The 20,966-nt window shown below is 30.6% G+C and overlaps 8 protein-coding genes across 17 annotated transcripts; 3 read left to right on the top strand and 5 right to left on the bottom strand.

Moving 5' to 3' along the window:
• The first annotated feature begins 43 nt into the window (after positions 1-43).
• LOC127072167 (zinc finger protein 658B-like) lies at positions 44-3,290 on the top strand. 2 transcript variants are annotated; one of them, XR_007785323.1, is made up of 4 exons: positions 44-339; positions 425-550; positions 623-2,701; positions 2,829-3,290. XR_007785323.1 is itself a non-coding variant. In XM_051012405.1 (3 exons), the coding sequence occupies exons 1-3, from the start codon at positions 187-189 to the stop codon at positions 2,249-2,251; spliced, it is 1,908 nt and encodes a 635-aa protein (XP_050868362.1). In that variant the 5' UTR covers positions 44-186; the 3' UTR covers positions 2,252-3,290. The 2 variants fall into 2 exon arrangements, 1 of the variants encoding a protein (XP_050868362.1); XM_051012405.1 differs by having other exon boundaries at positions 623-3,290.
• On the bottom strand, positions 2,384-4,834 carry LOC127072172 (ornithine aminotransferase, mitochondrial-like). The gene is made up of 5 exons (XM_051012412.1): positions 4,239-4,834; positions 3,831-4,135; positions 3,260-3,460; positions 2,851-3,076; positions 2,384-2,611 (listed from the first exon to the last, which is right to left on the bottom strand). Exons 1-5 carry the CDS (start codon positions 4,618-4,620, stop codon positions 2,445-2,447), a joined length of 1,281 nt encoding a protein of 426 aa, XP_050868369.1. The 5' UTR covers positions 4,621-4,834; the 3' UTR covers positions 2,384-2,444.
• Positions 4,835-6,054: 1,220 nt separating this feature from the next.
• LOC127072171 (ornithine aminotransferase, mitochondrial-like) lies at positions 6,055-8,982 on the bottom strand. Of its 3 annotated transcripts, none has more exons than XM_051012410.1 (5): positions 8,736-8,982; positions 7,710-7,833; positions 7,283-7,578; positions 6,876-7,206; positions 6,055-6,766 (listed from the first exon to the last, which is right to left on the bottom strand). In XM_051012410.1, the coding sequence occupies exons 2-5, from the start codon at positions 7,785-7,787 to the stop codon at positions 6,173-6,175; spliced, it is 1,299 nt and encodes a 432-aa protein (XP_050868367.1). In that variant the 5' UTR covers positions 7,788-7,833; positions 8,736-8,982; the 3' UTR covers positions 6,055-6,172. The 3 variants fall into 3 exon arrangements, with proteins under 3 accessions (XP_050868367.1, XP_050868368.1, XP_050868366.1); XM_051012411.1 differs by having other exon boundaries at positions 8,740-8,982; XM_051012409.1 differs by lacking the exon at positions 8,736-8,982 and adding an exon at positions 8,110-8,425.
• A 315-nt stretch (positions 8,983-9,297) lies between these two features.
• On the top strand, positions 9,298-10,962 carry LOC127072179 (cell division cycle-associated protein 7-like). Its single transcript, XM_051012423.1, has 4 exons — positions 9,298-9,536; positions 9,681-10,397; positions 10,483-10,667; positions 10,819-10,962. The coding sequence occupies exons 1-3, from the start codon at positions 9,477-9,479 to the stop codon at positions 10,636-10,638; spliced, it is 933 nt and encodes a 310-aa protein (XP_050868380.1). The 5' UTR covers positions 9,298-9,476; the 3' UTR covers positions 10,639-10,667; positions 10,819-10,962.
• LOC127072176 (probable methyltransferase-like protein 25) lies at positions 10,665-12,330 on the bottom strand. Of its 2 annotated transcripts, XM_051012419.1 has the most exons (5): positions 11,752-12,330; positions 11,503-11,673; positions 11,341-11,431; positions 11,123-11,220; positions 10,665-11,041 (listed from the first exon to the last, which is right to left on the bottom strand). In XM_051012419.1, exons 1-5 carry the CDS (start codon positions 12,328-12,330, stop codon positions 10,808-10,810), a joined length of 1,173 nt encoding a protein of 390 aa, XP_050868376.1. In that variant the 3' UTR covers positions 10,665-10,807. The 2 variants fall into 2 exon arrangements, with proteins under 2 accessions (XP_050868376.1, XP_050868375.1); XM_051012418.1 differs by having other exon boundaries at positions 11,322-11,673.
• Positions 12,331-12,383: 53 nt separating this feature from the next.
• LOC127072184 (uncharacterized) lies at positions 12,384-13,231 on the bottom strand. 2 transcript variants are annotated; one of them, XM_051012428.1, is made up of 2 exons: positions 13,083-13,231; positions 12,384-12,804 (listed from the first exon to the last, which is right to left on the bottom strand). In XM_051012428.1, exon 2 carries the CDS (start codon positions 12,789-12,791, stop codon positions 12,384-12,386), a length of 408 nt encoding a protein of 135 aa, XP_050868385.1. In that variant the 5' UTR covers positions 12,792-12,804; positions 13,083-13,231. The 2 variants fall into 2 exon arrangements, with proteins under 2 accessions (XP_050868385.1, XP_050868384.1); XM_051012427.1 differs by having other exon boundaries at positions 12,879-13,096.
• Positions 13,232-13,240: 9 nt separating this feature from the next.
• LOC127072160 (SWI/SNF complex subunit SMARCC2) lies at positions 13,241-20,939 on the top strand. Of its 5 annotated transcripts, none has more exons than XM_051012391.1 (11): positions 13,241-13,387; positions 13,464-13,567; positions 13,989-14,108; positions 14,227-14,340; positions 14,419-14,783; positions 14,868-15,092; positions 15,193-15,488; positions 15,578-15,887; positions 15,957-16,708; positions 16,801-17,111; positions 17,222-17,694. In XM_051012391.1, the coding sequence occupies exons 1-11, from the start codon at positions 13,378-13,380 to the stop codon at positions 17,570-17,572; spliced, it is 2,958 nt and encodes a 985-aa protein (XP_050868348.1). In that variant the 5' UTR covers positions 13,241-13,377; the 3' UTR covers positions 17,573-17,694. The 5 variants fall into 5 exon arrangements, with proteins under 5 accessions (XP_050868348.1, XP_050868347.1, XP_050868349.1 ...); XM_051012390.1 differs by lacking the exon at positions 13,241-13,387 and adding an exon at positions 20,622-20,939 and having other exon boundaries at positions 13,425-13,567; positions 17,222-17,579; XM_051012392.1 differs by lacking the exon at positions 13,241-13,387 and having other exon boundaries at positions 13,425-13,567; positions 15,196-15,488.
• On the bottom strand, positions 17,915-20,471 carry LOC127072173 (uncharacterized). The gene is made up of 4 exons (XM_051012413.1): positions 19,969-20,471; positions 19,548-19,878; positions 18,555-18,760; positions 17,915-18,422 (listed from the first exon to the last, which is right to left on the bottom strand). Exons 1-4 carry the CDS (start codon positions 20,469-20,471, stop codon positions 18,191-18,193), a joined length of 1,272 nt encoding a protein of 423 aa, XP_050868370.1. The 3' UTR covers positions 17,915-18,190.
• Positions 20,940-20,966: the final 27 nt, after the last annotated feature.

Genomic DNA, 20,966 nt, shown 5'->3' with positions numbered 1-20,966 from the left:
TATTGCATTTCTATGTTTCTCGACTAACCTGCCATCTGCAGAGAGATATAGTAACCTTGAAGTTTTCGAAACAATTATAGCGGCATAACCTCTAATCTTCGTTTAAAATTTTAACGTCAAACTCATTGATAAGTGATGTGTTTTTGTTCGTAAGTTCTTTTCTTTTTTTTTTTAATTGAATCGAAGATGTTCATAGTAACTAAAGAAATCGATGGAGAAAATATTAGCAAGTTGTGTCGTACGTGTTTGCGAGAGGACGGCGATAAAATGGTTTGTCTATTCGTTGGACCTGCAGGTTCTTCTCTCGCTGCCAAACTGAGATCTTTATCGTGTCTAGAAGTAAATAAATATAATGTAACAACCTTCATATGTATATACTATTATTTCTTTATTTTGCTTTTTTTTTATTTTTGTTTTGTTGTAGGTTTGGCAAGGAGATGGATTACCAGAAAAAATGTGCGACCGATGTGTTACTAGAGCAGAATCTGCTCTTTTATATAGAGAACAATGTAGAGCAGCCGATAGGGCTTTAAGACAGGCTGCTTTAAAGGTATTATTTTTATACTTTCTAATATTTTCTATGATAATTTAATAAATCATGTGTTTATGTTTTACTTGTTAGGTTTCTGGTTTAACTTCCTATGCAACAGTATCTGGCTGTAAACTATATCAGCAGAGTCAGGGTTTTATGCCTGTACAAAATTCACACAAAACTTTAAAATGCATAGAATGTGGAGCTGTGTTTATGAGTTATCAAGAATTATGTGCTCATAATAGACTGCATTTACCTTTTGTACAAGAGAATATTCCCGTAGAACATATGCACATCATAGAGTCTCAAAATACATATCTTAATTTCAGCCATTTAAATTCTAATCTCTCTAATGATGGTATTCAAAATACTCAATTATCTCCATTAATTACGTCTAATGTAATGCACATGATGTCAGTGAATGAAGATGGTTCTAGTAGAGCTGCTTGTGCGCTCCACTGTTCTCTCTGTAATCATACATTTACTAATAGAACGCAATTAATATGTCATAATATAGCACATACTACAGAAAATATAGATATATCTTGTGACAATGACAATATTGATATTTGCGAAAATTCTAATCAACTACCACAAAATTTGAGCTACGAAAGATCTATGAATTCTGTCGATAATTCGGTTGAAAATTTATCTTATCAAAGACCTAACGTGGATAATAATGAAATGCAGAATTTAAATTTTCCGGGTAATATTCATCTCGATGATGTTCGAGAAAGTGGTACGCAACGCGTTCAAAATATAATGCATTCAGAAAATGATGTCACGAATGTGCATAATTTACAATTTACTAAAGCACCAAATGTTGAAACAGATAGACATATCTTAAATAATTATCAAGCTTGTTCATCAGATTCTGATTATAAAGAAAAACTTGATGCAAAGGAACTAAGTAATTCGCATCCAAAAAGATACAAATGTAAATTATGCACTAAAGTATTTAGTCAAAAATCTAAATTACTTGCTCATCAGATATCTCATAGTGATCAAAGACCATTTAAGTGTCTCAGTTGTGAAAAAGCTTATGCATCTAAAAGTAAGTTGAATGCACATATGAGACTACATACTAAAAAGAATGTACATTTTTGCAAATTATGTAACAAAATATTTACATATCCTTCTTATCTTGAAGAACATATGAAAACTCATAACAAAGTATATAGTGATTCCAAAAAAGTATTACAACTTGAAGGATTCCAATGTAATACTTGCAAGAAAAGATTTAGATTAATAAAAAATTTAAAAGCTCATGAAAAACTACATACTGGGAAAGATCTTGTTCAGTGCGAGATATGTGATAAACGATTTAGTCAAAACTACAATTTAAAAGTACATTTACAAACGCATAAATCAATAAAGATGCATAAATGTGAATATTGTAACAAATGTTTTACTCAAAAGGGTAATTTGGTAGAACATTTAAGAATTCATACAAAGATAAAACCATTTGAATGTAAATTATGTGGTAAAACATTTTCTCAATCAAGTCATCTTAAGAATCACGAGGCTTCGCATGTTTCCCTGAGGCAACATCAATGTCGATTATGTGGGAAACGTTTTAAACTGGCAAATCATTTAAAGAGACATTTAAATCTACATACAGGAACAAAGACATACAAGTGTGAACAATGCAATCAAATGTTTTCTCAAGCTTTTAGTTTAACGAGACATATGAAAAGGCACAGTGATTCCCACATTTAATTATAATATAAAAAGACATTTTTATAAAGTACATCGGATAATATAATATATCACATCTTTAAATATGTATGTAAAAAATTCTCGTATGGTGCATTGGTCGATTAAAAATAATAATGATGTAAAAGCGTGCAATTTTGGTAATAAGTTTTCTTATTAATATAATGCAATTATTTTTCGCTTTTAATTCTATAATCTATTTATAATTTTTTAACGTCGTCGTCAGAATATGTAAACCTTCTTCAAGTTGATCTTTGGTAATAGTCAATGGTGGTGATATTCTGATTAACTGTCCGTGCGTCGGTCTTGTTAATAAACCCGCATCACGTAATTTCAAACAAATATCCCAACCTGTGGCGAAATCTAAGAACAAACACATAAATTATGAGTATTTTTAAATCATATGTTTAAATATTGGATAACTGACACTCAAATAATATATTGAAATATTGTGTAAGTTTTAATGGTGCATTAGATCTTTTATATCATTATACCATATGGATATACATCGTCTATACGTTTCAATGAAATTCTACCATATCTTATTCTATTGTTCCTTATAATTGCCATATATTTTCAGATAATACAAGATAAGGAAATACCTTTATTGATAAGAAGGCCAGCTAACAAACCACGTCCTCTGAATTCCACAGCAATATCTTTCGGTAATTTAACCAATTCATTTTTTAATACTTCGCCTAATTTCCTAGCATTCTCGGCAAGATTTTCTTCTTCCAAGATCTTAACTGCTTCCAAAGCTACTCTATTTCCTAAAGGACTACCACCGAAAGTGCTACCGTGACAACCCGCTTCGAAACACATCATTATCTATAATAAATTATTATTGATATACATACACACACACGTATGTGTGTGTCATATTTTCAGATAATTAGGATCGAATGATCTTCCAGGATGCAAGTATTAGATGAAAAAAAATATTTTTTCTTACATTAGGAAAATTGTTAACACTTATCATCATAATATCATTTATGTTCTAAATTTAAATACCTCGTCATTTGATAATACACCAGAAACTGGATACATTCCACCAGAAAGTGCTTTTCCTAAAATCAAAATATCTGGTTTTTCATTTTCATGATCGACAGCCATACGTTTCCCAGTTCGACAAAGTCCAGTCTGCACTTCGTCCGCGATCCATAAAACGTTATATTTCGTACACAAGTCTCTAACAGCTTTTAGATATCCATTCTGCAGAAAGTAAATGATTAATTGATCAAATAATCGAGATTTTATATTTAAATATTGTAGAATAGCTTCTTAAATTTTTATGGATCGAGAAACACTTTTAAAAACGATAATTATTCGCGATCCACTCGAAAATGTAATTAATGTCGAGAGTTGATTGATAAGCAATTTAAAATTGATTTGATATAGATCTACCAGTTAAAAAAAACTGAATAGAAGTAAGTAATCCTTGTGAATTGATTTTGAAGTAATTTTCGATGAGTAAAACTTTTATAATGAACATGTAGAATATTTTCATATTTTAATATTTAACGCCATGTAGACTTTGGAGATACACATGTCTGTTTAGAAAAACGAAATAACGTTAACATACGTCCGGAATAATGACACCAGCTTCTCCTTGAATTGGTTCCATCATAAATCCGCAAATGTTCGGATTTTCTTTGAATTTTGCTTCTAGAGCGACTAAATCATTGTACGGTACTTTATCGAAAAATGGCATATATGGTCCAAAATCGTTGTAACAAGGAGGATCAGTTGATGCTGACAATGCTGCTAACGATCTGCCCCAGAAGTTACCTTCAGCAAACACAATGGTTGCTTTTTGGCTTGGTATTTTTTTTATTCTGTATCCCCAACGTCTAGCTAATTTCAAAGCTGTATCTCCACCTTCAACTCCTGTAGATATTTACAAATGATTCATTAAGATTCCATATAACATTGTAGCACTCTCGCTCAAATTAATATAATTTTATATTACAAAAACCACCATTTGTTTTACCTGTATTCATAGGTATGAATCTATCGTACCCAATTAATTTCGTTAAATATTCTCCTAGCTCTCCATGCGGTTCCGTATAAAAAGCCCTTGCTGTATGAGCCAATTTTTCAGCTTGTTCCTTCATAACTTTGACCAAGCGAGGATGAGAATGACCTTGATTGATAGTCGAGAAACCGGCTAAAAAGTCGAGATAACGCTTTCCGTCTTTATCCCATAAGAAAACACCTTCACCTTTGGTAAGTACCACATCTGGAAGAGGCTTGAAATGTCTCGCAGCGTATTTGTCATCTCGTTCGATTATTTCCTGGGTGCTTAGACACCTTTTTTTTTGATCGTACCTCTTCTTCGTTAAATTCAAAATCCTCTGTCTAAGCGATTGCATTTTTTTTTTTATTCAATACATATATAATTGGATACCAATATGATAAGTCACTATCACCTTTGTCAAATATTAAAGGTATGTTAATATTAATGAAAAATGACGAGGAAAAAACTGAATATATCAAGTAGAAATGCAGCGAGATACTTTCTAACAAAATACGTAAAATGTACCATCATTTATAGCAATGTAACGATATAAGAGGGGGAAGCTTATTTACTCCTAACTTATTTGTATAGATTGCAAAAGTTGTGCAAAGGGGATTTAAAATAAATACTACATCCGTGTACGCATGGATTTAAAACACGCTGATAATAAGCTTTTGTGTTGGGCGTTTAAGAAGGCGCCAATGTTCTAAAGTAAACTCTTGATTACAAATAATATAATCTACGTTAAAATCGTCATAGTCGATAAACAAAAACTGTATAATACATTTTAAATGATCGATCGATCATTTAAATACGTTTATCTCGACCGAATATAAACAAAACAGAAAACATTAAGTAATTAATTATATTTATAATTATAAAAGAAACATGATTGTTTAAAAACGATGATTAGAAATTAGGAATTCTGTTTAATGTACAATACGATGACGAATGTATAAATATTAAACAATGTTATAACTTCACATTCTCTTTAATTGTCCTTGCGATATATATTGGGCGAAAAGAAATATAGTAATAACGTAATGAGATATGTTTTCAAATAAGATGATAATATAGCTTGTTGTGAATTTTTACAATCCGATATTTAATTTTCTTTATCTCTTATCAGTCGTTCTTCCCTCAAGTCATAATTATTTAAGAAAGTGTAATTATCGAGATAAATCATATTAAGAATGTTAACTGGTTAATATGTTTGTCATACAATATTAGTGTTAGTGCAGATTTATTTTAGAAATACAGAAAAAATATTTATATACATTACTTTGCTGAATATATCTAAATATATATTTATGTTAAGGCTCTCTTTCTTTCTTTTTCTTATATAGTAATAACTACATTGTGATCAGGCAAGAAGACAAAGCTATCAGTTTCATAATGAGTTGCCTTATCTCGTACGAGTTATTAATGGAATATAATAATCTAATACGCGTTCTATTTTAACGTTATTTATGTATAACATTTTGCTTTGTCAATAATGTAAAAACATACAAGCATATACGACCAATGAGTTTTCTTAAAGATTATAATATAATGAAGTGTAACTACGATATAATTATTCGTCGTTAAGAAATTAATTTTCGTGAAAGCGATTAGAATCTGGAAAGTATATCGATGTTGCACGACGGAGCGTTGACATGCATGACGAAATACATTTGAGATAATGATCGAGATATTGTTAAGAAAGGAAAATTTTGTACAATATATCTCTTATATACTGATAAGGACAAACATGTTCAATAAACAGGTAATGAAATATAAGAGGATATAATTCGTTTTATAAAATTATATTATAAATATATAACATATGTACGTATTTAGTTATATATCAAGATATTCTTAACACGAGTGTAATCTATCATAAAGAAGATTATTACTAAAGAAAATCATTATTTTAGAAACTTCAATATCGTTCGTGAAATAATATCCGCACACTCTCTTATTTGAGATTCTGTGATAATTAAAGGGGGAGCAAGTCTAATAATATGACCATGTGTTGGTTTTGCCAAAAGACCTTCATCCTTCAACATCAGACATACATCCATCGCATCGATCTTTTTATTAATAACGATTGCATTCAAAAGTCCCTTTCCTCTAACCAACGTGACAATATCTTTCGGAAGTTTTTCAAGCTCGCTTCTTAAAATGGGACCAAGGTTATTGGCATTATCCGCTAATTTTTCTTCTTCGAGAACGCGTAATGCCTCAAGAGCAATTTTGCAACCCAAAGGATTACCACCATAAGTCGAGCCGTGCTCGCCAGGCTTTATAGTTAACATTATAGGATCATTGGCTAAGACCCCAGATACCGGATAAAAGCCACCGGATAATGCCTTTCCAAGAATTAAAATATCAGGTTTAACGTTTTCGTGATCGACGGCCAATCGTTTCCCTGTTCTTCCTAGGCCCGTTTGAACCTCATCGGCTATCCATAAAACGTTGTATTTTGTACAAAGTTCTCTAACACCTTTTAGGTAACCGTTCTTCGAGAAAAAAAAAAAGAAATAAACAAAAACGAATGAGGATACAAATTAAGATATATGCATAGATCATCGTCTCTTCGTCAATATTTCTTTCTTTTTATTTCCTTACCTGTGGAACTACTACTCCTGCTTCACCTTGAATAGGCTCGACCATGAAGGCACAAACGTTTGGATCGGCAAGTGCTTTTTCAAGAGCAACGAGATCATCGTACGGTACCAGTTCAAAGCCCGGCATGAATGGACCGAATCCACTATAACTACTTGGATCAGTACTTGAGGATACGGCACTCATTGTTCTTCCCCAAAAATTACCTTCGGCAAAAATTATTTTTCCTTGATATTGCGGTATACCTTTACTCGTATATCCCCATCTTCGTGCTAATTTACAAGCCGTCTCTCCTCCCTCCACTCCAGTATTCATAGGCAACCATTTGTCATACCTATAATTAAAAATATATATATATATATATATATATATATATATACCATAATATCTATTACATTTGATATACGTACCCAAACAATTTGGTAACATATTCCTCGAATTCACCTAAAACATCTGTGTAAAAAGCTCTCGAACTTAATGTTAAGATCTTCGCTTGCTCCACCATGGTTTTGTAAATTCTCGGATGGCAATGGCCTTGATTAACAGCTGAATAAGCGCTTAAAAAATCGTAATATCTTTTTCCTTCGACATCCCACATGTATACTCCCTCGGCTTTACAAAGAGCTACCTCAAGAGGATGATAATTATGTGCACCATATTTCGATTCGCGTTCGAATATTTGCTGTGATGTGATACTTCTCGGATACTGTAATATTTACAAATAATTATGTATGTTTTTCTAACATTGTCCGTTTGACTTTTTTTTTCCTTTTTTTTTTCTTTTTTCTCTTCTCCTCAATTTCAAGACAAAAATACAAGGAAATATAAGCAGCTTACTTGTCTACGAATTTTTAACAAATTAGATGTAGAAGTAACACGAAGACTTCCGAGTATCGTTTTTACAACAGATTTCATTGTTACTTGACTTTATTGAAAAAAAATCTTTTCACGGCTGGAATGACTGTAATTAAAAACAATAGAACAATTATAGGACATAAGAGTATTTCGTTTCATCTTCTTTTTCTTCTTCTCTCTCTCTCTCTCTCTCTCTCTCTCTCTCTCTCTCTCTTTCTCTGATTGTTTCTCTTCCTCAATGAAACGGATAAATTGGAAACTACGATGCTATGTTTATGATCTATTGTATACAATACTTTATAATTACTCTTCGTTTATCGAAGTTATGATAGACTAAATAAAAAATTAAACTTAAGTTTTGTGAATAAATATCTTCAAGTACCTTCGTTGTCTTCAAAAATATATCAAACTAATTCGTAATAATGATGATGAGTGTGAAGATACCACCAAATAATATCTTAGACGAATTAAATTAAATTGAATAATTCTACACGAACGTTTAAATTTCATTGAGGTACACGTTCAAAAGATAGAACCGAACTGTGTGTTAGTATTTATAGTCATTGCTACTTCTCAAATCATTTACTCGTCCCACACGTCATATGGTAGATAAGAAAATGTGCTTCAGTTCTCTTAGATAATAGTTAAAAGGTGAACTTTCTTGAAAGTTCAAAGATCTTTAACGTTATTCCATAAATTTTAATTAATATCTCTCTCTCTTTCTCTCTCTCGCATTTTGAAATATTACGTATACGCACATATCATTTCACATACATTCTATATATTTATACTATTCTTTTACTAATAATAAATATATAATTATATATATATATTTACTTATATATTTATTTCATTTATTTATTACTAAAAAAAATCAAAGATAAGCTAATATTTGTTATATTTTTCATTTTATCGATTTATTAATTACGATGTTAATTTGATGTCATTTTTTATTAAAAAAAAAAGTAAATTCAAGTTGAAGTATATGCATATATCGAATGTACTCACGCACTTGCACTCAAAGGCACATATATATGATTATTCACTTATTTTACCGCGAATTTTATAATATAAATTCACTGATCTAAAAATTTAACTTATTTTATAAATTATATATATATATATATATAGGTATATATACGTCACAATGCATCGAAATGCATCTTAATTGTAAGTAAATTTATAAAAATTGTTCATACTAATAAATAATAAATTACAAATGAAAATAATCAAGTAAAATAAGGTAACATGAGCACGGTACATTTGATTAACTTGAAGTTGTAGAGCAATCATGTGATCTCCGTTATTCATTGTGAAGTCATTGGTATTATATATAGAAATTTGAATGGACCAATAACATACGCATTTCTTTAATTATACAAAATTTAAATATCGTTTATTTTATAATAGTATTAACTAAATTATGTACATTTTCTAAATATTTAATAATTCTTTTCAATTCGGAAAATTATGTTAAACACATCTCTATTACTAATTTACTCATATTACAATAAAATATTCGTTAAATTGTAAATGAAGTTCATGCTATTGGCTGAATTTGTTGGTCACTTTCAAAAAGTTCTTAGGATATCTAGTATTATTTAGTGATATTTTATTGGTATTCTTACTGGTAGATATGTATTCAAATAACAAGAAACAGTTAAAAAGTGCTATTTGCTTTGAAGATATGTGAGAGAGAGGTATATTCGACAATAAATTTTTCTATAAATATTTAGTTTATATGAAATAATGAGCGACGACGATTATAATACTCTTCGTCAAAAAAATATTGCTGAAAGAAATGCTATTGTAAGTAAAAATATCCTTTTTTTATAGTGTTGTTTAATTCCTAACTAAAACATAAATTTCAATTATTGTCTTTTCTTTTTTATCAATTCATTCATATTCAATCATATTCAATTCATTTTTAATAATTAATTTCTTTCCTTCAAGTTTGCGGAGTTTTTCAAAGATATAAATGAACTAAAAGCTGAAGAAAAGAATTTACAAGAAGCATATAAAAAACAGGAGGATATTGAAAATGAGCCACCTAGAAAAAAACAAAAAATAAGTCAAAATCATGAGAAAGGCAATGATAATAATTTAAAAATTAGAACACGATTAACGATACGTAAGCAATATAATACTAGAAGTAAAGCTAGATATTCTGTAAGTGATACATCAAATGATTCTGATAATAATGAAACTACTAATGAATGCAGAAGAAGCAAAAGAAAAATAAAAGTTTTGTTTCCTTGGGCAAAACCTTTTCAAAGAAGTATTGATCTAATGAAAATGGGAATATGTGATGTTGATGAGGAAGAAGAAGATGATGATGATGATGAGGAGGAGGATTATGATAATAATCTATTTGACAAATCTAGTGGTAATAAAAGAGGTTCCAAGATATCAAAATCTTCATATGATCCTAATAATATACCATCCGTCGATAAGATAACACAGGAAATGTTAGATAATGTAGTAAAACGAAGTACACTAAAACAATATTGTAAAACATACGGTACATGTTGCCATCAATGTAGACAAAAAACTCTAGATACAAAAACAGTTTGTAGATCAGGAGAATGTATTGGTATAAGAGGTCAATTTTGTGGGCCTTGCTTACAGGGAAGATATGGAGAAAGTGCAGTTGAAGCATTGCAAGATCCTGTAAGTTGGATACACTTTCTATTGTGTAAAATAGGATAAATATATACACTCATATGTATACAAAACTATTTTTTTTTTATTTTAGAATTGGGCCTGTCCTCCTTGCAGAGGTTTGTGTAATTGTAGTATATGTAGAACAAGAAATGGTTTACGACCAACAGGAATTTTAGCTCCTGTAGTACAAGAGGAAGGATATTCATCAGTGATGGATTATCTACAATCAGTTGGAGATGATACATAACTTGTTTTCATAAAATACAAAAGAACTAAGTAAGATATTATATTTCACATATCTAGTATGTATTTTTTGATAAAACATTGCTTGTTTATATAAATATAGTATTTCTTTGACATATTGCAAACTACCAATTGTTCACCATTTGTTTACAAAAATAATGTTTGAAAGAAATTTATTTTATAGCAACAATTGCATATTGTCTTGGTGATAAAACAGGATTGAACAAGCGTAAAATAACAGATTTTGAACACTGCTTACTGTTCTGTAGATATATTATTCTATCTAATATAATTGCTGCCTCCAGTACAGGACTTATGTATATTCGTAATATTTGGAAAAGATTCAATTTTAATTTGAAATGTATATGAGACTGGTACAAATCTTCTAAAATTTCAGTTGATGGTATCTAAAAAAATATTTCTTAATAAATATACTATAGAAAAAATGTGTTGTAATGGCAAATTATTAACACTTCTTTATTCCTTACTTTTTTTGAATCTACTCCAATTTTCAATAATGCCCACTTTGCATAAGTTGGAAAGTCACACAATGGTCCTCCACGTCCTATTCTTACATTATATAAACCTGAAAACATCAATTTATTATAATGTAAGTAATGTGAGTAATAACATTACTTATACATAAAATTGGACTAGTAAATTAATTAATTAAATTTACAATTTTACCCATAGAATGTAAAAGTACTTGTAATAATGCTCTGTAGAATAATGATGGTGATAATGATTTGGCTTCTTTTGTTCTTTCTATACATTGTTGTGCCAACATTCTGGCATTTCTAGAAAAGTTAATTCTTTTGCTAAATGATTCGTTTACTAAATGATAACAACACGGTACAACACAAATTACTTTAAAGTCATCATTTTGCAGAAAAACTTTCATAAGAGAATGAGCTAAAGATCCACATGTATGTAATCCAGTTAGAATCAAGTTACTTTTTAAATTCCAATTTGGAAAATGTATGTTCACCATTGTACTGTAGTCTGTATTATCATCAATTTTGGTAACTACATATTTGACCTAGAAAGACATGAATATACACTAATAATGATTACAAGAATATAAAAATAATCTATTTATAATATTTCTATAATATACCAAAGATGAAACTTGTTTTCCAATTTTTTTCATTTTCTCTGCTCTATGAACAGCTGCTTTATGACATAAGTTTGATGAGTCGATCGCAAGTACAGGTAATTGATAATTTTCTGCTAAGTATGTTGATAAATAAGCTTTTCCAGCACCAGCATCTATTACTAAACTTCCGGTTGAATTTGCTATATAACCAACAACATGACCAAGAATTTCCACTTCATGAAGTTTTTTTTTACTCATGAATCCTGTATCTTCATTTTTTATTTCATTAAATTTCCATTTGTCATTATCTAGATTTAACAAAAATTCTGGAATATCTTTGAAATCTAAAATCATTGGACATGCTTGCAAAGACAATAACTTTGTAATTTTTATAAATTCGTTTAATTGAGTAACTGTTTCATTTTCCTTCCAAATGTCATTGATTGTTTTAACATTATCAAGTTCTGATTTTAATAGTTCTGGTAAACATTTGTCCCATAATTTTTCGCTAATAAAGTCAACTAAATGGCAATCAATGAGTTGCTCATACAGATTTAAAAAATCTATAACCTTATGAAAATGTTCCATATATTGAATCATTTTGTAAAATAATGTTTTACAATTAGAGTAGGTATATATATAAAAATTAAGATTTAAAATGCAAGTTTGTTAGTTTCAGGATATACAGGATTTAATTTTGCTAAGGAGCAAAATTTAACATACTTGAATTTAATATTTTCTAAAGTTTTTAAAATATCCGTAGTATTGTCGTTATGTTTAGGAAAATGATGAATATTTTCTAAAATTTCATTGGCCAATGATATAACTTTCTCATTAGCACTTTTATTGCTATGTAAATACTGCTCTATAACACCACAATAATATCCTAACTGAGCAGCTACTAAACTAGCTCTGTGATATCCAAGATGATATCCTTTCAATAATTTGTTTTGGCCACTTTCATATCCATCTGTGTAACCAGATTTTTGTGCTTGTTCTTCCGCAAATAATAGATTTTCAAAAACTTGATTAACATCAAAGTCCTCTTTTCCTTCAGACATAATTGCGTCTTACCTGAAAAATAATTAAATTATATAAACATTTCAAATTATTTTTCCTCGGAAACGATATTAGTTTACAATACATACTTCATATATAAAATATTATATTTTATAATATAATAATGATTGCTCTATGTTTTATAAAAGGAAACATTAAAAAGTAGAAAATTGTTTTGCTCATATTACAAATTCAAAGAATATTCGGGTCTTAATATTTCAATGTAAAAAAGAAAAGAAAAATGTAGATAATGTTTCAAACAATTTTAGGTTAGCGGCTTCTTCGCTGATCACCTTGCTTACGAATTTCCTGCGCCATCGAAGTGCATTGGCCGACATATTTGAACAATCGCGTTAGCCAATCAAATCATCCGAAATATCATCGCCCTTCACGTCGATGTCATATCTGTATTTTTATTTAGGTTATAATTCGAACGTATTATTATATTGGCATTTCTCATAACCACAGTTACATTTTCATAGTGAAAATAATAATTTTAACGTTCAATTCTCAACATCAAGAATTATATTTGTAAGCGTGCTGAGTAATTGAGAAGTCAAGAGATACAACCAACTTCAGAGGCGTGTCATGTTTGCAAGTAACGCGGCGTTATTGTTCGTAGTATTCTTGAAGAATTTGTAGGTCTAAAATTTATAACAAAATGCTTGCGTTAGGCCCAAAAAAGGATGGAGGACCCAATGCCAAATTTTTTGATTCTGCGGAAATTCTTGCACAACTTGATGGGGTTAAACAATGGCTCCTGAAAAATTGCAAAAAGGTATGTACGTATAGTCGGCGTCGAGTTCATTAGGAAACATCCTGTATATATCGTACAATGATATTAATTTTCTTTTATTTTTTTTTTATAATTTATAGTTAAACATGTATTTGGATATTTTATCTTGTATTTTTATATCTTAAATCTCAAATTTATAAGTTCCAATGCTATATTTTTCTAATTGTTTCAGTGTGCATATGCTCATGCGTTAACTTACACTTTGCATAACTTCATACGATCAAATTATATTTTGTGCGATTTAAATATCAAATCTTAGATTGTTATAATTATATCATGTCATACGATATTTAATATTGCATAGAATGACTTCATTATGTGATAATATCGTATAAATGAAGTAACTATCGTAAAGTTCTTACAGTCATTTTTGTATAGTTGTATTTATCAATATTTCTTGCAGTATGTACAAACAGATCCTCCTACTAACAAAAGCTTAGCAACACTAGTGGTACAATTACTTCAATTTCAAGAGGATAACTTAGGAAAAAATGTAACTAAGCCACCTATGACAAGACTTCCAGTATGTATATCTATTACTTATTATAATACAAATTACATATATATATATAAATAACAATATACATATATATATATGTATATATACATTGTACAGACAAGGTAATAATTATTTTCTCTAGATGAAATGTTTCTTAGACTTTAAACCTGGAGGTGGTTTGTGTCATATACTTTCTACTGCTTATCGATTTAAGCAAGAACAAGGATGGCGGAGATTTGACTTTCCAGTTGGAAAGGTATTTCTATTTGTTTTACATAAGGAATATTTTATATCTGATAGGATAACATAACATTTTTTAATTATCTCTGTATAGTCAGGATCTCGTATGGATCGTATAGTAGAAATGTTAATGGCAGCAGAGCGTGCTTTAACTCAGAATAGATGTTTGACTATACCAAGTGTTTTTGTAAGAACTGACGTCGATAAATCAACAGCTACAAAAGTAAAAGAAGCAGTAAGACGACATCAAGGCACAGTTGTTGAAAATGAAGCAGATGCTACACATATTATTTTTCCACCAGTAGATCCAATGGAAGAAGAATGTGCACGGCCTTGTATGAGACGTGAAAGATCGGTTCTTCTTCATTGGTACTACTTCCCAGATAGTTATGACTCTTGGACTACTCTAGATCTTCCTTGGGAATTTCCTGAAGGAACTCTTAATATTACAAGTACAAGGTAAAATTAATATATTGCGCGTTTATAATTTCGCCTATAATTTTACTTAGTTAATTAAGTTACAAGAATTTACACCTATTTTAGATCAGTATATAAGGTATCGGCAACGTGGGCGCTTGATTTAGATCAATACAATGAATGGATGAATGAAGAAGATTATGAGGTAGATGATAGTGGACAAAAAAAAGTTCATAAATATAGACTTTTAGTAGAAGATTTGATGGCACAACCTGCTCACCCACCACCAGGAAAGAAGCCAAAAAGAAAAAGATCACCTAGTCCTCCACCAAAACTTGGAAAACGTAAAAGGTTTGTATTGTATATAATGTTTTTGATATGTATTATTATAAGTGGAAAAAGATAGAATTCAAATATAGCACCCTATGATGTTTAAATATAATATGTTCAGTAGCAGGGCTCCTTCAAATATACAAAGCACTTCATCAACTTCTTCGGCAGCTACTCCAAAAAAATCACGTGGTGGTGGGGACGAAGAAGAAGACCTTACTCAAGGGATGGAAGATCCACCAGCTGAACCTCGTATTGTAGAGGTTGTTGCTGCTCCTGCTAATCCGCCAATTACAGGCCAAAGCAGCAATGCAACTACAAGCAGTAGTTTAACATCAACTGGAAATAAAAAACAAGATAATGAACTACAACCTCTTAAATCTGGCAATATGGCAGATTTGGATGAACCAATGGAGGGTTCGTAAAATAATATTTTTAACGTAATATATTTTGTTCTTTGATATACATTGTAATTTCCATTTAAAAATATGAATCCATTAATGTAGGTGATAAAGGAAGTTCTCAGGGCACTCAAGACAGAGAAGAAAGAGATACAAGCAAAGAAAGAGGAGAAGGAGGTAAAGGAGACGAACCAGAAGATAATGTTACGGAACAGACGCATCATATAGTTGTACCTAGCTATTCTGCTTGGTTTGATTATAATTCAATTCATACCATCGAGAAAAGAGCATTATCAGAATTCTTCAATGGCAAAAACAAATCTAAGACACCAGAAATTTATCTTGCATATAGAAATTTTATGATTGATACATATCGATTAAATCCAACGGAATATATCACATCGACAGCTTGCAGGTATAATTTCATATAGAATATTTACTAAGGAGAATGAATACTATATAATAAAATTTGATATCGTTATAGGCGTAATTTAGCTGGTGATGTTTGTGCGATTATGCGCGTTCACGCTTTTCTGGAGCAATGGGGTCTTATTAATTACCAAGTAGATGCAGAATCCAGACCTACGCCTATGGGTCCACCGCCAACATCTCATTTTCATGTATTGTCAGATACTCCATCAGGACTTGCACCAGTTAATCCAAATCCACCAAAAACACCACAACCGTCTGCAGCAAAAACATTGCTTGATCTTGAGAAGAAATCTACTGCAGCGCTCGGAGCCGAAGAAAAAATTTCGGCTAGTGCTATGACAAACTTTGGTTTAAAAATTGATCAGTATTCTAGGAAACCTGCAGTGTTAAAGAACAAACAAGCGGCTGGAGCAACGCGTGATTGGACGGAGCAAGAAACACTTTTATTGTTAGAAGGCCTGGAACTTCATAAAGATGATTGGAATAAAGTCTGTGAACACGTTGGTTCAAGGACGCAAGATGAATGCATATTACATTTCTTACGATTACCCATAGAAGATCCGTATCTTGAAGAAGGTGGTCCAGAAGGTTTAGGACCTCTAGCGTATCAACCGGTACCTTTCTCCAAGGCTGGAAATCCGGTTATGAGTACAGTTGCATTTTTGGCTTCAGTCGTAGATCCTAGAGTGGCAGCTAGTGCAGCAAAAGCTGCTATGGAAGAATTTGCTGCTATTAAAGATCAAGTTCCAGCTGCGTTATTAGATCAGCATTTACGAAATGTTCAAGCTAGTGCTAATTCAGATGGTAATTACGTTATAAATAAAATAACTTATTTCTATTACAAAAATTTTCTATGAAAGAGATCGATAATAGAAAAGATAATTTTTGATCATTAGGAAAATTTGATCCAGCTGCTGGACTTGCACAATCAGGCATTGCTGGTACGGGACCACCTGAACCGCCTGATGATACTACAACACCATCAACAGCTGGAGCTCAAGCAACAGCAGTTACTTCTCCTCATTCAACAGGTCCAGCTTCTATAGAAACAAAGAAAGAAGATCCAGAAAAATCGAAGGATACATCGGACGTAGAGCAATCCCCGTTAGAGATAACGAAGAAAGAAGACGAGTCTAAAGAGAGCGAAGACGACACTAAATCTTCTGTTGATGCTGAAGCTATAGAGGCAAAAGAAAAGAAGGATAAGGTAAGTCACGTTAGATATTACGTAATATAAATACGAACGGATAAAAGTTAAATGAGTAATCGAATTATTTACTCTAATAATACTAATGATTTTCCTTATAAATAAATTAGGTCGTGAGGGACGCCCAATTACAATCTGCAGCAGCAGCGGCATTAGCTGCTGCTGCCGTGAAAGCAAAGCATTTAGCAGCTGTAGAGGAACGCAAGATAAAATCTTTGGTTGCATTATTGGTTGAAACTCAAATGAAAAAATTAGAAATTAAATTACGTCATTTTGAAGAATTAGAAACAACAATGGAACGCGAACGTGAGGGACTTGAATATCAAAGACAACAACTTATTACCGAAAGACAACAATTTCATTTAGAACAACTGAGAGCAGCTGAATTCAGAGCACGGCAACAAGCGCATCAACGTTTAGCTCAAGAACAACAACAACATACTCCACCTGAGCAGACATAACTCCATCGTGAGTTATTTAAAAATTTTAGCGACAAGTCATAACAGCATTTTCTCTATGCTGTTATGATTGTTTCAAATATGACTCTGTAGGATAGTAAACATAAATTACACTTATATAATTACACATTCTATCACCTTCATTACACCAGACAAGTCTTTAGTTTATTTTCGTTCTATTTTCATATTTTCTTTTATCTTTATTTTTTAATTATTTGCCAAATTTGTATAGATTTTTGTACCTGTATTCATAGTCAAATAGTATATTGAAAAAGGATCTAAAAAAGTATCTTAATCTTCTTTTTCGGTGAATTATGAATTTATTTTGAAAATTTGTAGACCAACTATGAATAGAAGCTGCTATTACATCAATTTTATTTTGAAAAGTTTTGTGTTTAAAAGAAAAAAGATATTGTTAATTAAATATCTTGTTTCAATCAAATTATTCCTTAGCGCTTGTAAATTTTGCATATATAAATACATACAACACAAATAATCCATTAGTGTCTACATTACAATCAATCATTGTAAACTATAAAGCCATAAAAATAATAGTAAGCATTTTTAATACTTATTATAATACTATAAAGTATTTCATTTCTTGGTATTTTTACGATCAGTCTATAAAGCATGATTGTGTATTAATTCCAAAACTAAATCAGTCATCAATCGAGCACATTCAGCTCCTGGTGGTGGTGGTCGTGGTGGTGCTCGTGTATTGCGTTCTTCTTTACCAGCTTCTGCTCTTTCATATAAATCTGGAGCTTCATCGCTTGCACACGTACTAATTGGCAAAATATCCAAAGCTAAACCAACACCAAATCGTCCACATCTTCGCATCTCTTTATTCAGTCTATACAGAAATGAAAATATGTTTTAATACGACTGTAACGTCTATGTCTGTTCATTATCACACATTACTTTTTCACATTGTATTTTAAAATATTGCATTTTTTTTCAACATATTCTTTAATTTTTTACTCACAAGTCCCATATAATAGAAGCATTTTTTGGTGGTTGCTCTGGATTAAGTATATGCAGCGATGACATCAAGTGAAAATGATAATGTTGAAGCAGTTGTGTCATGTATGTCTGCCTAACTTCTCCACTTGTACAGCAGTACAGTAAATTTGCAAGATCAAGAGCAAGTGAACCAACTCGACTTAGTTGAAAATCAACTAAATAAATGTCCTGCAAAATTAAGAAATTAAAACATATTATAGAGGATACAATTTTTTTTTTCTTTTTTTTTTTTTTTTTTTTTTTTATAAATTCTAAATTAATAACACACGGAATATAAACGATTTTATACATACAATTGATCTACTTACAATTAAGAGTACCTTTTGTGTATTCCGATGCAAAGTATTTTACTAGTGTAAATAAATTTATTTATAGACAAACATTCATAAAAATAATTAAGAAAATAGTATATATAAAATAACAACAAAACATGAATACCGAATCTTATCCATAAAATATATTAAATATTTTCAATGATAATAAATATATGAAATAATGTCGATATCATATATATTAGAAAGTTCAAAAGAGAATATTTAAGAATATTTGATATTTACTTACCATATATATAAAGCATTACATATTTTTAGCAAGAGAAATTATTTGCACTTTGATCAGAGAAATAATTAAGACTTACTCTAAAATGTGTTTATTGTCATGCATAATAGTATCTTTTTTTTTCTCTCTTTTTTTATTCTTTTACATTCTAGATTCCAAAACTTTATAGCCTGAATGATTCAGTGAGATCTTTAATGTAGAAATTAATGATAATTATAGATTTTTTAAACTAAAACCTTATAAATTTATATAATAAAAATACATCAAAATAAATATTGCTCTATTTTTTATTTCTTTCTCTATTTAAATTAATTATTCAAATGAAAATAGATTCGATATATTCTATTACTATTGCATAATCTTATATGTTTCTCTTATTTGTTAGTAGAAAACTTACTTCGGTTTCTGAATCTTGTTGATCTCGGAAAAGGATATTATTAATCCAACAATCACCATGGCAGAATACAGTGAGTGGACCCTGTGCCGCTGCAAGTTCGCTCATTGTACGAAAAAAGACACTGTCATTTAGAAAAGCATTCAACTTCTCCATAATTTCTTCTCTCCTGTGTTCCATACATGCAGGAAGACCATCGGATACCATTCTTATGGCATTATTTGCTGCAGTCTTGTAATATTGTCGATACCAATCTTCATTTTCAATACGAAACAGTACTTCTTGTATGCCTTTACCATCATTTGGACTTGATAATTTTAAGAATTCTTCCGGTCTTTGTAAGCAATGAGATAAATAATTAATTAAATAAAATAAGAAAAGCAATATTTGTACTTTTGCAAAAGATTAGATAGAATAGATTTACCTTGTTTCCCTTAATGTAAGACTAAGTGCATGAAAACCAGCCAGAGCCTTCAATACAAGCTTTAAATGTTCAAATTTGAGACCTTTTCGTCTATCTGCCATTTTAAAACCTCTTTCCCTCAAATCTTCCATTGCTATTATTTCAGCTCTTGCAGCATACACTTTAGCAATGCCATTAAAAACTTTTTTACCATTTATCTGCAACTGATTTAAAGCAGGCCAAACGTATGTATAGAATGCTACTTCATTACGAAATAGCAGTTCACTTTTGAAAGCTTCCCTGCGTTCTTTTGATTGTGGCAAAACTTTATAAATTATTGCACGTTCCCAATTATCCCATTCTCCACTTTTCAATTGTTTCTTGCCTTTTGCACGAACACGGTATAACATTGATGTATAATTATCTCCTCTTCCTGATCCTGGTTCTTCTTCTACACTATTAATCACCACGTCAGATTCATCTTTCATGATCAACTCACGTACAGACTCTAATGTAAGCCGCATAGTCTTGTTCTCTTATATATTTCCTTAAATTCTTAAAAATATCAAATGCAATAAATGGATTCTCTCTAAGTTGGTTGAATGAGACCAGATATGACTGTCTTAGTCTTTAAAGCAGATAAAAGTGTTATGACGTTATGCTGTGTGATGCAGGAAATAGCTATTTGAGTGACAAGGGATTACAGCCTCCCACCATCGTACAATCTAATTCATTAATCGTTCGGGATCGAACTCAAGGGACAAGGACATTACGATGTACATGTCGATCGTGCATGTGATTTACATTCCTTAGGGGGACAAAGCTACTGAATTATATCAATAACATTCGCTAAAATATATGCAGTTTGTTCATGGAACAAATTTTATAGATTAATATACGTGCGACTATTTGTAAGCACCAGTATTTCGTCACTGAAAGAGATTACACAATATATATTTTTATTATTAATAAATATAAAATTATGAGACACGAATATGCATATTTAATGAATTCATCTG

The sequence above is a fragment of the Vespula vulgaris genome, chromosome 24 (genome assembly GCF_905475345.1).
Source record: "Vespula vulgaris chromosome 24, iyVesVulg1.1, whole genome shotgun sequence".
In the NCBI taxonomy this organism is placed as follows: Eukaryota; Metazoa; Arthropoda; class Insecta; order Hymenoptera; family Vespidae; genus Vespula; species Vespula vulgaris.
Note: the sequence above shows the minus strand (reverse complement) of the source record. Positions and strands in the feature narration are given on the sequence as shown.

Bases quoted from the DNA above. Each gene is read 5' to 3' on its own strand.
- LOC127072167 (XM_051012405.1), top strand. From the start codon at position 187: ATGTTCATAGTAACTAAAGAAATCGATGGAGAAAATATTAGCAAGTTG. The intron at 340-424 runs GTAAATAAATAT...GTTTTGTTGTAG, and splicing joins GATCTTTATCGTGTCTAGAA to GTTTGGCAAGGAGATGGATT. The intron at 551-622 runs GTATTATTTTTA...TTTACTTGTTAG, and splicing joins TAAGACAGGCTGCTTTAAAG to GTTTCTGGTTTAACTTCCTA.
- LOC127072172 (XM_051012412.1), bottom strand. From the start codon at position 4,620: ATGCAATCGCTTAGACAGAGGATTTTGAATTTAACGAAGAAGAGGTAC. The intron at 3,077-3,259 runs GTATTTAAATTT...AATTTATTATAG, and splicing joins GTGTATTATCAAATGACGAG to ATAATGATGTGTTTCGAAGC. The intron at 2,612-2,850 runs GTATTTCCTTAT...GTTTGTTCTTAG, and splicing joins TGGCCTTCTTATCAATAAAG to ATTTCGCCACAGGTTGGGAT.
- LOC127072171 (XM_051012410.1), bottom strand. From the start codon at position 7,787: ATGAAATCTGTTGTAAAAACGATACTCGGAAGTCTTCGTGTTACTTCT. The intron at 7,579-7,709 runs GTAAGCTGCTTA...TAAATATTACAG, and splicing joins TGTTAAAAATTCGTAGACAA to TATCCGAGAAGTATCACATC. The intron at 6,767-6,875 runs GTAAGGAAATAA...TTTTTCTCGAAG, and splicing joins CAGGAGTAGTAGTTCCACAG to AACGGTTACCTAAAAGGTGT.
- LOC127072179 (XM_051012423.1), top strand. From the start codon at position 9,477: ATGAGCGACGACGATTATAATACTCTTCGTCAAAAAAATATTGCTGAA. The intron at 9,537-9,680 runs GTAAGTAAAAAT...CTTTCCTTCAAG, and splicing joins TTGCTGAAAGAAATGCTATT to TTTGCGGAGTTTTTCAAAGA. The intron at 10,398-10,482 runs GTAAGTTGGATA...TTTTTATTTTAG, and splicing joins TTGAAGCATTGCAAGATCCT to AATTGGGCCTGTCCTCCTTG.
- LOC127072176 (XM_051012418.1), bottom strand. From the start codon at position 12,330: ATGATTCAATATATGGAACATTTTCATAAGGTTATAGATTTTTTAAAT. The intron at 11,221-11,321 runs GTAAAATTGTAA...TGATGTTTTCAG, and splicing joins AGTACTTTTACATTCTATGG to GTTTATATAATGTAAGAATA. The intron at 11,042-11,122 runs GTAAGGAATAAA...ATATTTTTTTAG, and splicing joins TTGGAGTAGATTCAAAAAAA to ATACCATCAACTGAAATTTT.
- LOC127072184 (XM_051012428.1), bottom strand. From the start codon at position 12,791: ATGTCTGAAGGAAAAGAGGACTTTGATGTTAATCAAGTTTTTGAAAAT.
- LOC127072160 (XM_051012390.1), top strand. From the start codon at position 13,451: ATGCTTGCGTTAGGCCCAAAAAAGGATGGAGGACCCAATGCCAAATTT. The intron at 13,568-13,988 runs GTATGTACGTAT...TATTTCTTGCAG, and splicing joins TCCTGAAAAATTGCAAAAAG to TATGTACAAACAGATCCTCC. The intron at 15,888-15,956 runs GTATAATTTCAT...ATATCGTTATAG, and splicing joins ATCACATCGACAGCTTGCAG to GCGTAATTTAGCTGGTGATG.
- LOC127072173 (XM_051012413.1), bottom strand. From the start codon at position 20,471: ATGCGGCTTACATTAGAGTCTGTACGTGAGTTGATCATGAAAGATGAA. The intron at 19,879-19,968 runs GTAAATCTATTC...TTGCTTACAAAG, and splicing joins CTTACATTAAGGGAAACAAG to ACCGGAAGAATTCTTAAAAT. The intron at 18,761-19,547 runs GTAAGTTTTCTA...TTAATTTTGCAG, and splicing joins AACAAGATTCAGAAACCGAA to GACATTTATTTAGTTGATTT.